This window comes from Alosa alosa, chromosome 11, assembly GCF_017589495.1.
Source record: "Alosa alosa isolate M-15738 ecotype Scorff River chromosome 11, AALO_Geno_1.1, whole genome shotgun sequence".
Lineage (NCBI taxonomy): Eukaryota > Metazoa > Chordata > Actinopteri > Clupeiformes > Clupeidae > Alosa > Alosa alosa.
Genome location: NC_063199.1, coordinates 27,534,375 through 27,550,117, shown reverse-complemented (window position 1 = coordinate 27,550,117; position 15,743 = coordinate 27,534,375). Strand labels below are relative to the sequence as shown.

The 15,743-nt window shown below is 41.9% G+C and overlaps 1 protein-coding gene across 1 annotated transcript in view; it reads right to left on the bottom strand.

The window, feature by feature from the left end:
* gan (gigaxonin) overlaps positions 1–15,743 on the bottom strand; it is a 20,612-nt gene continuing 4,869 nt past the window's right edge. Inside the window, exons 5-11 of the mRNA XM_048257604.1 lie at positions 13,923–14,044; positions 11,827–11,939; positions 10,888–11,037; positions 10,501–10,637; positions 5,954–6,088; positions 3,918–4,027; positions 1–1,304 (exon numbers count right to left, since the gene is read on the bottom strand). Coding sequence (XP_048113561.1) covers positions 1,129–1,304; positions 3,918–4,027; positions 5,954–6,088; positions 10,501–10,637; positions 10,888–11,037; positions 11,827–11,939; positions 13,923–14,044 — 943 coding nt within the window. The 3' untranslated portion in view covers positions 1–1,128. The remainder of the gene's footprint in view (positions 1,305–3,917; positions 4,028–5,953; positions 6,089–10,500; positions 10,638–10,887; positions 11,038–11,826; positions 11,940–13,922; positions 14,045–15,743) is intronic.

The window sequence follows — 15,743 nt, the reverse complement described above, 5'->3', positions numbered from 1 at the left end:
TGTGTGTGTGTGTGTGTGTGTGTGTGTGTGTGTGTGTCTGTGTCTTCAATTAGAATAGACAGCAGCAGCTGAAACTCGCATAGAACAAATGGGGTCAACAGATGCCAAACCCGTCCGCACTGACTGGAAAGCCAGTTCAAGGGTCACCCACAAAATACTTCCAGAGGGTTAAGATTGAGACTGGTAACTGCATCTATTTCCGACTTGTTGTGTGCAGGATACTTGGAAACAACGTAAACAGCCCCCAGAATATTAAGACATAGTGCCTTCACAGTGCGATTTCTACTATTGCATGTTCTGTTCACATATTTCCATACTACATAAAAGGAAAATCTGTCCCTTTTCAAAACAAGTTGTGAATAACCATGTGTTGCATATGCACACATGTACATTCAGAATTTAAAGTCTAGTTTGGCATCTACTTTTCTAAATAATGCAACTACAACTGCTTTTTTTGGAAACAAAAAGTGATCATTGCTGGTTTCAAATTATCCCATCCCCATACATTTCCCCTTCTTAAAAAAAAAATCTTCTATCTTGGGTTGAGCCACACTTGAGTGGCATAATTTTGTCATCTCTTCCCGAAATGATCTGTTCTTCCCCAGCCTTTCTTAAGCCCTGTCAGAAGTCAGCATGCACCAGTCCCTGATAATTGCACCCGTAACCCACAATGAACCATGGGGTACCATGAATATAGCAGAGAAGCCCAACCCTTGTTTTGCTGTGGTTACGTAGCAAGCCATTTCTTTTTTTCCAATGCAAATACCCAAACCTTCCTGGACTAAAAGTCGACGTGGAAGATATTCAGATTCCGTGCCAAAACTATTACCAACCCGCCGATTAGCAAGCACCCAACGACCCAGCATTGCAACACTACTCATAAACATTTTAGGTCTCCCACTGGTCACAAGTGAACTTAACTTACTTTCCCACTCCCAATCACATTCCAAAATCCCTATCCCGAAAATTGCCCGTTTTCAAAGCAATGACACACTATACTAGCAATACCACACTATACTTGCATCATTTCCGACTGATGTTATACAGAGTGGGTGGTGGTGGGGGTGAGTGAGTAATTGATGGTGATGATGGTGGTGGTGCGCCACTTTTCCTATGGTGAACTGCTTGTTAGGGAACGCGGATCCGGAACAGGCCCTGCTTGAGCTGCAGGCGGAACAGCTTGCAGTTGGCGAAACGCAGCGAGGCACAGCCTGTCTTACAGAGGTCAGAGGTCACCATCGCCTTGGTGCGATGCCAAGTGCCCGTGCTGCGGCGAAACTCCCGCACGTAGTCATACGCAGTCCCTGCGACACAACATACACACACAGACACACAGACAGAGAGAGAGAGAAAGGCAGACACAGACACAGAGTTTCCATTAGGCCTGCTCAACTTGTTCACAATGTATATTTATGGCACAGGAGAGATTGAGTGACATTTAGCGCCCGCTCTCGTCATCTCCAGCACACTGTAAGCAGAGCAGACCAGCGTTGAACTAAACAAACATGGAATATTTTCGGCAGCCAAATGTCAAGAGCGAGAGATAAAATTAAGCTACGCAAAACCCAGGGATATTTTAAGTAAGTGGGGGAGTCAAAAAATCCCCTGACGAAAAATGTGTCCCTCCGCACGGTGCTCAAAGGGGTGGGATGACGTTGGATGGGCTTGGCGAGCTACGACTCACTTGTGTCTGTTGTGTTGTATGTAACTACTCAGCACTATGGTGGATTCTCTGGGGGACAAGCCTGTGTTTGGTTTGGGCACTGGGTATTTCACAACATTCCTCTGATTTTTTTTAAAACCTCATTTAATAACTACCAGGCATGGTTCCTTTTGGTCATTGTTTGGTCATCTACGTATTCAGCATGAGAATTTTATTTATTTTTTTTGCAGGAAACATTAGTTAAATATAGAATTGTGTTGTGAATTTCCCTTGCCATGAAGGCCTCACAATAATAATGTCAAATAATTTCCGCACACACATACATGAGGTAAACAGTCAATACAATCACATTGCCACTAATACAAAGATCTACAGACATGTGGGGTGTTGTTGACATGCATCAAAATACCCCATATTTTTGAGGGAGTTGGAGGGGTAGGTACATCATATGCAGGGGTGAGGCTAAAAACGTTGGGCTATGTTATATGAGGACCCCCAGTTTATGCTCCCTTTTAAAACGGAAATACAGGAAATACAGGATACATTTGTTTCATACGTTGATCGTTTTCTTCCACATTCATAAGCTTGAAGTGAACAGACAAAAGAACGCAGTGAGCAGAAGGAGGCTCAGTCCGTTTCCCTATTATATCCGTTTTATCGCTAAGCATAGTTGAGGCTTTAGGGCGCTCTACATGACAACGGTGGAAACTGAGAGGTTTCGCAATTGCATTTTGCAAGAACTTTTTCAGGACCTGAACACAAGTATACTTATAAAAAACATATTCAAAAGTGGAAAATGCAACCCTTTAAGCTGTGAAGACAGGCGAAAATGGGTGGGTGGGTGGGTGGACACATTTCATTCTCTGTGAAGCTTCAGTTTGCACGCTGCCCTCCAAAAGCCTCCACCACATCCTCAGTGGCAATAAATAGAATATCTATTTTTGATTGTCAGACACATCATGGTTATCAGGAGGTCATTATTTATTGGAGACATCAGTAGTGTTTTTTAATGGGTTTGTTTAATGTAAAGACATAAATCCTATTTCACTCAAACCAATCAGGGCCTCTAACCTACGTCATAAACAAGATGCTACCCAACTTCTGGTTCAGGCAATAGTCATCTCACGACTCGACTACTGCAATGCCCTCCTGACAGGTCTCCCAGCCTGCGCAGTGAAACCACTTCAGATGATCCAGAACGCGGCGTGCCTGGTCTACAACCAACCCAAAAGGGCCGCGTTACCCGCTGCTCATCCAGCTACACTGGCTACCTATGGCGGCCCGCATCAAATTCAAGGCTCTAACAGCTTGCCTACAAAGTAGTCTCGGTTCTGCTCCCACCTACTTGAATGCCCTCATACAGACATACGCTACCTCCAGACCGCTGCGCTCCTCAGACAAACGACGTCTAGCTCTACCCCCGGTACGCTCAAGCCAATCCAAACTTTTCTCATCTGTTGTTCCTCGTTGGTGGAACACACTGCCAGTTTCTACAAGGGCAGGGACATCCTTCTCCATTTTCAAAAAACTCCTGAAGACCCAGCTCTTTAGAGACCATCTCCTCTCATAGCAACACTTACAACAAGTCTTACTGATCCTAGCACTCACCAGCCGTCTTAAACTGACAAGTAACTGTTAAAAACAGCACTCACTGATGCACTTATTCTTACTGTACTCTAATGTTTTTAAATTGTCCTAAAATTGTTGAGAATTGCTCTAAAACTTAAACTGTTTACCATGTTGTTAGTCGCTTTGGCTAAAAAAGCGTCAGCCAAATGTAATGTAATGTAATGTAATGTAATGTAATAAACAACTACAAGTACCCGGATGTGTGCCACGTTGGTGGAATAGGAGATCTTTGCTCTCTGTGCTCTGTATGGCAAAAAGGAGAGGCAATAAAGATCAACAAATAATACCGATCAGGTTTATTTAAATAGGACATTTTAAGTAAGTGGGGGAGTAAAAAAAAATCCAGACGAAAAATGTGTCCCTCCGCACGGTGCTCATAGGGGTGGGATGACGTTGGATAGGCTTGGCGAGCTACGACTCACTCGTGTCTGTTGTGTTGCAACTACTCTCCAAGATGCCCGCCCCCCCCAACATCAGGTGGAAAGACCTAATAAGTTGCAGCACAGGTTATGCAAGAAATGAGTGTGGATGCAAATCTTTTTTTAAAATGCAAAGGGAAAAAAAGCTCTTTCAAAAACCACTCCATTGCTGTGCAGACCACATCCCAATCTCAGCCCTAACTTACCAGTGTCCAGGTCTCCCACCACGTAGATGCTGGCCCCAATAGGAACGGCTCCGTACACAAAGGACGAACTGGTCTGGGCACAGAGACTCTGGTCATCCAGATACATCCACCTAAGAAGCAAGGGGCAGGGACGAGAGAGATGAGAGAGGTGAAAGGTGAGTTTTACTGTGTTTACACTAAGTGGTTTACTGATACTGCTGTTTCTAATTTCTTATTGTCTAAAATGAATTTACTGTAATAAATGAAAAAAAAAAAAATTGTTTTGATATTTATATTTATAATTTATTTTGAGTGCTTTAAATAGATGACATTTGCCAAAGCAAGATATTGTGTCAAAGGCATTTATCAAAGTGGATTTTGTAATACAAATAATAGATCACCACATCACTGGGGTAAATCTGTGTCATTATCATGGCTTATATTTCTTTTAAGCCCTAGTTTGCAATAGTATTAAGATATACTGTATAATGTATAATTGTATGACATCGTGTCACAATTGGAGCCAATATAAAATACACTGAGAGGAAAATACTGAAAAACACTTTCTTTTGTGGTATGTACTCTTCATTAGTCTTCGTTACTCAAGACCCACAATGTTGATGTCATGACATTTTGAGTCTGTTAAAGGCTCAAAGGTACAGTTTAGAACATGCCCCCATAATGCAGCTTGTAAGCACTTTGGCTGCTTTAGCCACTAGCCGGCTAACCCGCGTCAGACAGCACCGTTTTTTTTCTCGTTTTTTCTGACCAACAGTATTCCGTGAACATAAACTGATAAACTGAGCTCGATGTTAAAATTGGCCGGATTTCTCCTGTAAAGTAGATGACATCATCATTGTGGGTCTTGAGTAACAAAGACAAAGAGCCAGTGTTGAAAATAAGTTTTCAGTATCTTTTGAAATAACGTATTTAGACTTAGGGCCCTATCATGACATTCTAAAGTGCATCGTCACTCGTCAAAAGTCTATTCAAATTTAGTAGGATGTCCAGTTCACATTGGGAGGGGTTTCGTTATCAAAAGTGGAGCGCATGGCGCAACAAGGTGTTCCTAGGTTTTTTAATCAGTCATATGGGTGTGTTTGGGGCGTAACATCATTTTAAACCAATGAGAATGACATCGGTCATTCCCTTTAACGGCGCAAAGCGCGATTTGTCAAATAAATGATTACGCGTAATAAATCGGTATTTTGACATTCAACGGCGCATTTGAAGGAGGCTGCTTGCGAGACCGTATGAAATAGTCATTCTTAAACCATGCTTTACTAAAACCTAGCATAGCCTTCACGCATTTGCACTCATCTATTATTTGAACTCATTGGCAAAGTGAAACTAACTTCACCAAGGTGTCAATCAACGAAGACATATGCAGTTACTTTCACTATTGACTGACAATGGGTTACCATCGAAAACATAGGCTGGAAAAAGCAACACTTACCCTAATATTGCTCAAATGACTGAATAAAACAACATTTATCCTGCAGAGGAGTTGCTTATCTTGTGACAGTGCGTCTTCAGCTGTGCTCCATACGTGTCTCTCGCCTCTCCCCTAATCACTTTTAACCGTCATTACCAATTTGCAAATGATGGTGAATAACTACTCATCATGAGATGTACAGTATTTCGTAATATCTTTATTCTAATTATGTTTCCCATTGTAATCGTGCAATTTGTAATGCTTTGCATGGACGTGCACTGGTGTGCGTTCATGAATGATAGAAGGATGGTGCGTGCACCTTCCAATATGACTGTTGACATGCGCTCTTAAAATAGCATATGAACAACTCGCCATTGACTTCTGACCAGGTTTAGGTGGTGTACGATAGCGATTTTTAGACAACGCGCCAGGCCCCTCCCTAGGTTGTTAATTGCCACACCCCTGGGTGCAATGTTTAAAAAATAAACGTGCAAAATACCAAATTAAACTTTCCGCGGGTGAAAAATGAGTTTTACGCCATGCGCTGGTGCCCAAAATACAGCCCTTAGACTTATTTAGACTTTTGGCACAAACATTTGAAGGAACTTGTGATGGTGGCCACCTTTTCAGCTCGTCGTGGTAGAACTCAGATTTGCAGGTGGTCATCTGACTGGACTCTGGATTATCTGTGTCACGACTCCTCACACCACCAAAGACATACAGCTCCTGTCCCACGCCACAGGCCACAGAGCCAAACCTGAGAATACACACACACACACATTTTTTATATATATATATATATATATATATATATATATATATATATATATATATATATATATATATATATATATATATATATATATATAAACACACACACACACACACACACACACACACACACACATACACACTATAATTCATAATTCATAATAAATACACAGATACAGAGGCTGTTGTCCGTCTTGATCTCTCAACCACTGAATTCTGACAACATGGATGATCGGATGACATGGATGATTAAAAATGGGACCATTTTCAAAACAAACAAAGACTGCAGTGTAAATAAGGGTTCTGGTAGTTCCGATGTTATTCTGTACTAAAGGACAACTCTTCTGGTTCTTCATTCATCCCTAAAAGTCTATAAAAGTCCTCCATGATAACCTGAACAACCGCTTCTTTCCTTCAATGTGCTTTTAGGGTCTAAAACATTTTGTGTACAAACAATATCTAAAAAGGCCTCTCCAATTCCCATGGAGTTAGTTTGCACTCACAGATGTAAAGGGCATAGCTTTTAAATTAGGATATATTCACGTTACAAAGTTTACACACCCATGCTAAAGTTGACTAAAAAGAGGAATAAAAATCATCTTTTGGAAATTGATCTTCATGCCTTAATAAACAAAAATAGGACAAATCCAACCTTTAAGGACACCAATTTTCTTTGAGAATGAATAATGTATCGTAAATAAATAAATAAATGTTCTTCCTTAAAATACAGGAGCAATACATATACACACCCCTATGTTAAAGTGCCCAAATAATGAAAATATCCCTTTTTCTGGAATTTGGGGTATTAATTTGTGTCTGGTGCTTCCACACACATACAAACTTGAAAAAAAAAACCCCTCCATGCTGATTTGCGTGAGATACGGGTTTCTGAAAGTATCCTGCCTTCAGTCTCCGGTTGAGCTGATCAAAATTGGCAGGGCCGATTGTCATCGGCCGAAACATTTCAATATTCCCACCCACCACCCCCTCCCATCGGAGTTGGGGGCAATTGGGCCTCGGCATTTTTACGTTTGGGAACCTCTTGCCTAGCTTATGCTGCCAGAGACCCAGGCCATCCGGTAATAGGCAGCCAATTTCACAAATGCTTTTCAACTTTTAATTAGGCTACAGCAACTCTATATACCGACCCAAATAAAGTTTTACCCATTATTATTTAACATTGTTAGGCCATGTTACATTATACATGCAGGTGTCTGAATTGATTCTGCTATGGTTATTGTATTTAGCAGACGTTTCGGCTAAACTCCAAGAACTTGACTGTTAGGCCACTTTACTACGAAAATTCAAACAGAACTGCCGATGACGTTTGTCACACAAACATCCGGGTGTTAATTGAAGCTAACTACCTAGACAAGTTGCATTGTAAGTTAACTCTGGGGTAGCAAAGATCAAAGTGTGTTGTCTTCACGTCCCGAAGATCACAGGGTCCACTCGAAGGCAGAGGACAAAAGTGTGTAGAGCAAAACGTCTGCATTTACGATTTCTTTGTCCCCGCGAGAGTTTAACAGGTGCGATAATTCAAAATCCCATTTTCCCCTTTGAAAAAATCCCAAGATACCAGATCTCCTTATTTGGACAAAGATGGTAGCTTTTTTGTAGGCAAACTTCAGAGGTCTATTGACGTAAACATGGAATCAGTTCCGGAGTGGGGCGTGGCCAACAACAGCTCATTTGCTGCTGCTGCTGATAATGTGTAATCTGAGGGGATTTTTTTGCAAACAGCTTCAGGGACATGTTTTGTGCATGTTTTGTATTCCACATCAGTGTTGCACAGAGATTTGTCATATCTCTGTGGAGCACTGCTCCCTCCTCAGAGACGAGCTGTTTCTAATAATGATTAGTCTCACTCAGCGCGTCACAGAGAGCCACGCAAAACAACACCACTTCCTTTGTTTCCATTTACACATCTGCCAACAGGGAAGGGGTGTTGAAATGAGGACCTGAGTGAGGACTTGTTTCGTCATACGCATACCACGCATACAGGGCAATCCCATCATTACTAACATCACATCAATTCTCTGAATAGCTCTATTTCTTGTAAATAACCATTGCATTAGGTGCTGATGTATTGATTGTAAAAGCCAAACAGAAGAATATACTCCAATATAGCAAAATCAGCACTTCCCCAAAGGCTATGATTCTGTGTTTGTCATAGACTGATTCATGTGAAACTAAACCATATCCGATGCATAAAGGTTACAAAGTTTACAGACGTGTTAAAAAACACTGGATCTTTACGCACTGTTAGAATGTCACTGCAAGTCCACCACCATTTTTGTTTGATGACCTTGTATGGAATACTGTTCCTGTTCCTTAAGCCAGTATTTCCCAAACTTTTTTCTCTAGTGGCACTCTATTTACTATGAGAAAATCTTACAGCACACCACCATGACATTAATTATATAACAAAAGCTGCAATATAACAGGTTTATTGCTTTTCATTGCCTGATCCCACCCCTCATGCTGCCAAAAAACGAAACAAAAAAACGCTTGTATTTTGACACATAACGTTAATGTTAAGAATTGACTGAGCCTACTGCTCACCGCTTTAATTCTCTCATTTTTTCTTCAAGGTTCATGGTCAATCCTTCCTTTGAAAGTAAATATTTACCAGTTGCTATTCGGCTATACACAGAATGGCAGTCATTAGCGAACAATCTTTTGCTACTTCTGAATGCTGCCATGTTGTTGTGCAGCCCTATGTGAGGATAACCAGACTTTCTAATGTGGAGACACAGCACTCAAAAAATACTCCATAGAAATGCATGGGGCTAGTTTGTCACGCCAATATGGCCGTTGTCTACGCATATCCCACCCCTTCCTCGGCAAAACGTCGACATGTGAATACATTGAGCCAATCATGTGGTGTGATGTGAATACATTGAGCCAATCATATGGTGTGTTGTGAAGACATCGTGCCAATCATGTGTTGTGATCTCGCCGCTGGAGCAAGATTGGTGTCGTGAAGCCTTGCGCATGCGCATTTCTGCCGAAATGGATGCCCGACGAGTGCCCAAAAAGTGTTGTCAAATGCCCGCCGAGTGGAGGGACTTGCCTAAAAGGACTTTGGGATAACATACCCTGACCAATAAAAACAGTATCTATGGGTGCAAACGTGCAAAACAAAAATGTATCCAGATTTAAATGGTCAGGTGGATTTAGAAAGTAACGTCATTAAATGTGATGCGAAATGTGATGCGAACTATTATCATCAAGGACAATGAAAACTCAAATTTTTCTTTTCTGCGCAGCCCTCATGGCACACCAATGTACCACGGGACACAGTTTGGGAAATGCTGCCTTAGGGTGCTATCAGACAGGACTTGCTTTGCCGCTTGTAAAGCACGAGGTGCACTATATGTTTTCATAAAAACGAGAATGACGTTGGGCGTTTTTCCGCTTTGAGTCAAACTTTTTTCAATTAGACAAAATGCGAAGCGCAGCAGGCCCACAAAACGCGAGGCACTCTGGGCGCATAAGCAGCGCGCAAAGCGCTTACTGCAGGGGTGGGCAAACTTTTTGGCTCAAGGGCCGCATTGGGTTTTGAAAATTGGCCGGCGGGCCGCACAACATCCCCCCCCCCCCCAACGGCACACGATAAAAAAAAAAAATACATTTTTTATAGCCTATAATTTAGTATGAAAAGTATTTGTTTTAAAATATTAATTGCTTAAAAATACTGCTAATTTTATGCTGTTTAACAAATGTATAAATTGTGCACTGTCGCTTTAAGACAGTCGCTTTAATTCACGTTTATTTCACGTTTATTTCTCAATGATCTTCTGCCTGCTCCGCTATGGCTAGTGCTGTACCTACGGCTGGGCCCTCTCACAGTTTTTAAATGGTCAGTAGTGGGAACTACTGTTTCCTTCATGATTTCCTTTTAAAACTTTCTTATAAGAAGGAGATATCAATTATCAACAATCACAAGCCAGCTGGAACCTGTGGCTCTCTCTCCCTCTTGTGAGTGCAGACGCGTTCCCAATTAAATGGATTGCATAATGTTCACGTTAGATCTGCTGCAAAGGAGATAACTAAGAGTTAACTTAGTTTAACATGATGTTATCTCTATTTAACATGATGTTTTGACATTGACATTGTAAACGTTATCTAAGGAGAGTGAAAAGAAGTTTGCAGTAAAGCTAACCAACGTCGTCCCTATCGCAGGAAAAAAATAGCGAGCAGCCTGATAACTAAATGAAATGCTCGGCAGGCCGGATGAAAGTGCTTGGCGGGCCGGATCCGGCCCGCGGGCCGCAGTTTGCCCACCCCTGGCTTACTGCCAATAGCCTACGAAACAACATAAAAAAGACGCCCCTCACTGCAAAAAACGCGTCTTGTCTGATCACCTTCTTAAGCAGACATTGTGGAGTGTACCTTCTCTCTTTGAGGGGGCAGAGGGCAGTCCACTGTTGCATTTTAGGGTCGTAGCACTCCACTGAGTCGTACAGCTTGCCGTATGAGCCTCCACCCATGGCATAGATCTTCTTCCTCATGGTGGCGTAGCAGCCAATCTACAGACAACAGATCATCAGTACACACAACACCAGGAGAGTGTGAGTGATAGACCTGATGGCATGTATACAGTGTGTGTACAGCATGTCTGTGTGTCTGTGTCTGTGTGTGTGTGTGTGTGTGTGTATGTGTATGCATGCGTCTGTGTGTTTGTGTGTGTACATATGCAAGTATGCATGTGTCTGTGTTTTTGTGTGTGTTTGTCTAGAGAGATGAAGAGAGATAACAACGTGAGTGAGAGAGACACACCTTACGAACCATGGTCATATCAGGAAGTGTAGTCCAGGTGTTGAAGTGTGGATCATACACCTCCACGGTGAGCAGCTCACAATCCTCACTCTCTCCCCCTAGCACATATACCAACCCATCCAGTTCAACTATACCAAAGTGCTGACGAGCCTACAGACACACACACACACACACACACACACACACACACACACATGCACATTCATACACACACACACACACACAAGAAGTGAGTTTACATCTTAAAACAGCACATTACTGACACCTGGTGGAAAATGTGGCCACAGTTTCACATCTTACATTTAATAGAAAAATATAATGCATTTTGTCATACCATCATCTTTCCAATAAAATAAAAGGTAAAATTTATTTATACAGAGTTAAATATATATTTATATATTAACGGTATTAACGGCATATATCTTAACAGTAGTTATTAGTAGGTAAGGCCATCTACATAATGACATCTACAGATGGCAGCCATGTTGTGGGAGATTTCAGAATGTGCTGGACCTACTCCCTCTAGTGGGCAACTACTATAAATAAACAAAAAAGCACCAGATAGACAGTGTACCAAGCCAACCTCACAGCATCCATACATCAGCTCATCTATACCATACCCTTCTTGGGATGAGGTCTGCTACCGGTCTTAAAGTATGGTATGTGGTGTGGTCACCTGTGCCAGGGGGTATATTGCTATCGGTTTGATATGGGGTATGTTGCTATCGGTATGATATGGGGTATGTTGCTATCGGTATGATATGGGGTATGTTGCTATCGGTTTGATATGGGGTATGTTGTCAGCTGTATCATAGGGGGCGAATTGTTACCTTTTTTTATATAGGGTATATTGTCACCTGTTTTGTAGGGGGTATGTTGTTTGATATAGGCTATATTGTCACCTATTTGAATGGTGTATGTTGTTTCCCATGACATTACCTGTTTCATAGGGGGTATGGGACTCCAAGTGTTGAGTTCCGGGTCGTATTTCTCCCCACTGCTCAGCACGGTTTTGGTGTCATCCATCCCACCCACTGCAAACAGGTAGCCCTCTGATAACACACACACACACACACACACACACACACACACCACAGGAAAGAAAGTTACATTCCTCAAAACACTAGGCACAGGCTTGGTGACTGATACATTAGATTAGATGAGATTAGATTCAACTATTGTCATTGTGCAGAGTACAAGTACAAAGACAACAAAATGCAGTTTGTGTCTAACCAGAAGTGCAAGAAATGGGTGATGTCCACCTCCTTGTTATCCCTGTCAAGGTTGCCAAGGTCATGTACACCTCAACAGGCACAGGCAAGGAGGCATCAGGCGGGGACGGGACAGGGGGTGATGGGGGCTTATCATGTTGGAAAGATGTGTGTAAAAGGTTAAAGCTAAAGTTAACTGATATAACAGCCACTTTGATCCAAAGCAACACAGACTCGTAAAGGCGGGAATCGACTCCAGGTCGACCAATTGTCAGTTGGTAATGTTACCTCTGCTCCTTCACACCCATAAGAGTATAAATAATTTCTCAGGCAAGACAATACTTTAACTTTTTTGTTGGACATATACATATAGAACTGATTCTTTTTTTGAGTTGTCATCTTTCTATGTTGCTAGATTTTCAAGAAATGGAGTTCTGATTTCTGACATGAAGGTTTTTATGATGGTTAACGCCAGTATTCTAGAACAGACATAAACTGAACAACAACAACAACATTTACAGACCGTTGTAGGAAAATTTGGCCAGAGAGTGATTGAGGAATGGACTGATGGCTAAATGAGATTGAATTTACTAAACAAATCCAACGGACTTATAAGGTCACAGCTCAAAGCGTGGCCTGATGATTTGAAGTTTGTGAATGATGAAGTGGTGGTCTTGTCACGTTGAAGGAAGATTCTAGAACAGCCTGTGGCCATAGGCTGTGCCAAGTTCTCCAACCTGTCTTCAGGCGTATACTTCTGTCTCAAAGTGATGAAGTCATGTCTGACCCAGAGAGGCTTGATTAGCAGATTTAATGGACCTCCATTCATCTCCCAGGAACCAAAAGAAACAGCTGAGTTACTGAACATGGATTGAGCAGTCCTGGACTAAAATCTCTTTTTCAGTAGACATATTAATTTCGGTTCGACTAGTCTTAATCCATGTACAGGAAATGGGCCCAGAGAGTTAAGTAATGGCTGAAGGGGTGACTTCCATGAGATTAGCAGGCATTTTAGGTGCGGAGGAAATGCCTTTTCAAACCAGACACTTAAAAATGTAACTCAGAGCCTTGCAGGGGACTGGTTAAAGGTTCTTTCACACTAGCCAAACAAACGCCTACCTTACACTCTTATGGTCTACACTCTTATGGTGGCTGCCATGAGTTTGAGATAATGAGAGGAGTAATACATAATTTACACTGCACTAATGTTTTAAACAGTTTGAAAAAAAAAAAAAAAAAAAAAAAAAACTTATTATAGGTAAATACTTAGCGCTGTTTTTATAGGTAACTAGTTTTGTGTCATCTTATTCTGATGCCAAATGTTGACATGAAGGACAAGTAAACCCAGCAAAAAATGTAAACAACAAATGTTTATACAAGGCTTTTACGTCGCTAGCTTAGTAGTTTTAGACTGAAACGCCTGGCCATTGGTTTAAGCACACAATCATCAACTCCCACTGGCTACAGGATGTTGGAGTTTGATGATGTTCATTGGCATTTGTTAGGACAGTTTAAGGCTCATTTATGTGCAACGTTAGAAAATGCCGCGGATATAGACATCGTTCACTTCAAGGTTACAGATATGGACAAAATGCATCAATGGATCGATTTCATACGAAAAGTGAGCATAAATCAGGCTTTAGGTTGAACAGGGATGGACACAAACACTGTCACACAGCCTGATTTGAGTCAGAACAAGTGTATACATGCAGGGGTCAGGCGAGCTTCTATCGCATTAACTGAGTGTGTTACACGGTTTTGGTCGGACTAACACAATAATTTGAGTTTCTCGAGTGTCATGTAAACGCACTGACAGTCACTGACCTGCTGCGACCACTCCATGCCCAACGCGGCCCACGCTCATAGGCTCCAGGTCGATCCACACCTGCCGGTTGGGGTCGTACAGGGGGCACATGCCGCGCACCACTGGCAGAGGCTTCCGTGTGCTGTAAACAGGAAATAGGAAGCAGGAGTTACAGCAGCACCGGTTCCACAGCAGTGACTCACACATGTTCAGTTCACACACACAGGCATGTGTGCACGCACACACATACACACTTAAACGCGCACACATACACTTAAGCACACACACACTGTCTCTCTCTCTCTCACACACACACAAAACACGCTTACTGTATGTGTAGGCTATATGTACATATATATTTATTCAAGTATTCTTTAACAAAGTACATGAGCACATACAGCCAAGCACACACACACTAATGCTTTTACATGCATGCTCTCATTCATGTTTCCATAGTAGCACTCATTTTGGACAGTTGCCCAGCCAGACACCCTTGGCATACACCCTCTGACCTTTCTCTCTCTTCCTTTGTTCTTTTGATCATTAAAATCAGATATTCTTCCAAAACATCATGTTCTCTGCTTTCTCCCAAATCCCACTGCATTGCCCTCAGTTGCTGAAGGCAAAAAATACTGTTGCATCCCCGTCATGCATGGCACAAATCCTAAGCCCTGCCATCGAGGCATCTTGTCATTTTGAATCATTAGCACATTGAGTTCACAGCTACTCAAGAGACCTTCACCTTGACCTTGAGGAGCTGGTCACTGAGGACATTACTGCATCAACCGCACACAGGTCCAAAGGCCTTTCATTGAGGCATCCTATTTTTATCAAGGTTATCAGGACTGGTTATCCCCGTCCTGTCGAGTGTGGGGTACTTAGCACACAGAGTGATGCATGTTCATCACTGTACACGTCATATCCTCTGGGTGGAGGGAGCAAGCTCATAACAAAAGCAGCTCAATAGTTGTGTAACTGCTGCACCATTGCACAATGTGTTCAGTGCACAGTTTACTTTACTTGCATCTTATGTTGAGATATTTTTCCCAGCTGTGTGATATACAAATATATAAACAAGAGCTGAAACAAAAAACCAAGGCAGTAGCAACCAGTGGTGTATAGATAAATATCACATTTTTCATTGTACAGGAAGTCGTGTTTGTTTATGTTTAGATTTAGATTTAAATTTATTAGCAGACGCCTTTGTCCAAAACAATGTACATTATATTTTAACCAAGGACCAAACGAAACACACCAGAGAGGTAGCTCACCCCTCCCTTCAGTATTTCTACAGAAACTCCACTTTTTTACAGTGTACTGACGAAATGAGCAACTAGCGGTTGTGAGATGATTGCTGAATGTGACAAAAAATGCTTGAATAGCTTGAAATTGCATACAACCGCTGACTGCACCTTTAGTTGTGCAATTGTCAGAAAGAACGACAGCAAGATAGAGCAAGCTTCAGTTTAAGTTTGGATTGCAGACTCTCTGGAAACATTCCCTTTGTGGGAAGCCAGAGCATGTGACTGTAAATGTCATGGTGTGACTTACTGTTTGTAATTCAGTAACATAACAATCGTGACACAATGAGGCCTTTATGTGACTTGATAAATGACGCAAGCCGAACTTCTGACAATAGATTTCACTCCAAACTTCTTTATGTGTGTGTGTGTATGTGTTTGTGTCTGTGTGTATGTGAGACTGTGAGCACATGTGTGGTTATGAGTAAAAGAGAGCAGCAGAATTCACAGAAGACATTTGGCTGTATGTGGAGGTCTATTTGTGTGTGAGTGAGACAGCACGAGAGAGAGCATGCGAATTTCAAAGAAATACAACTATGC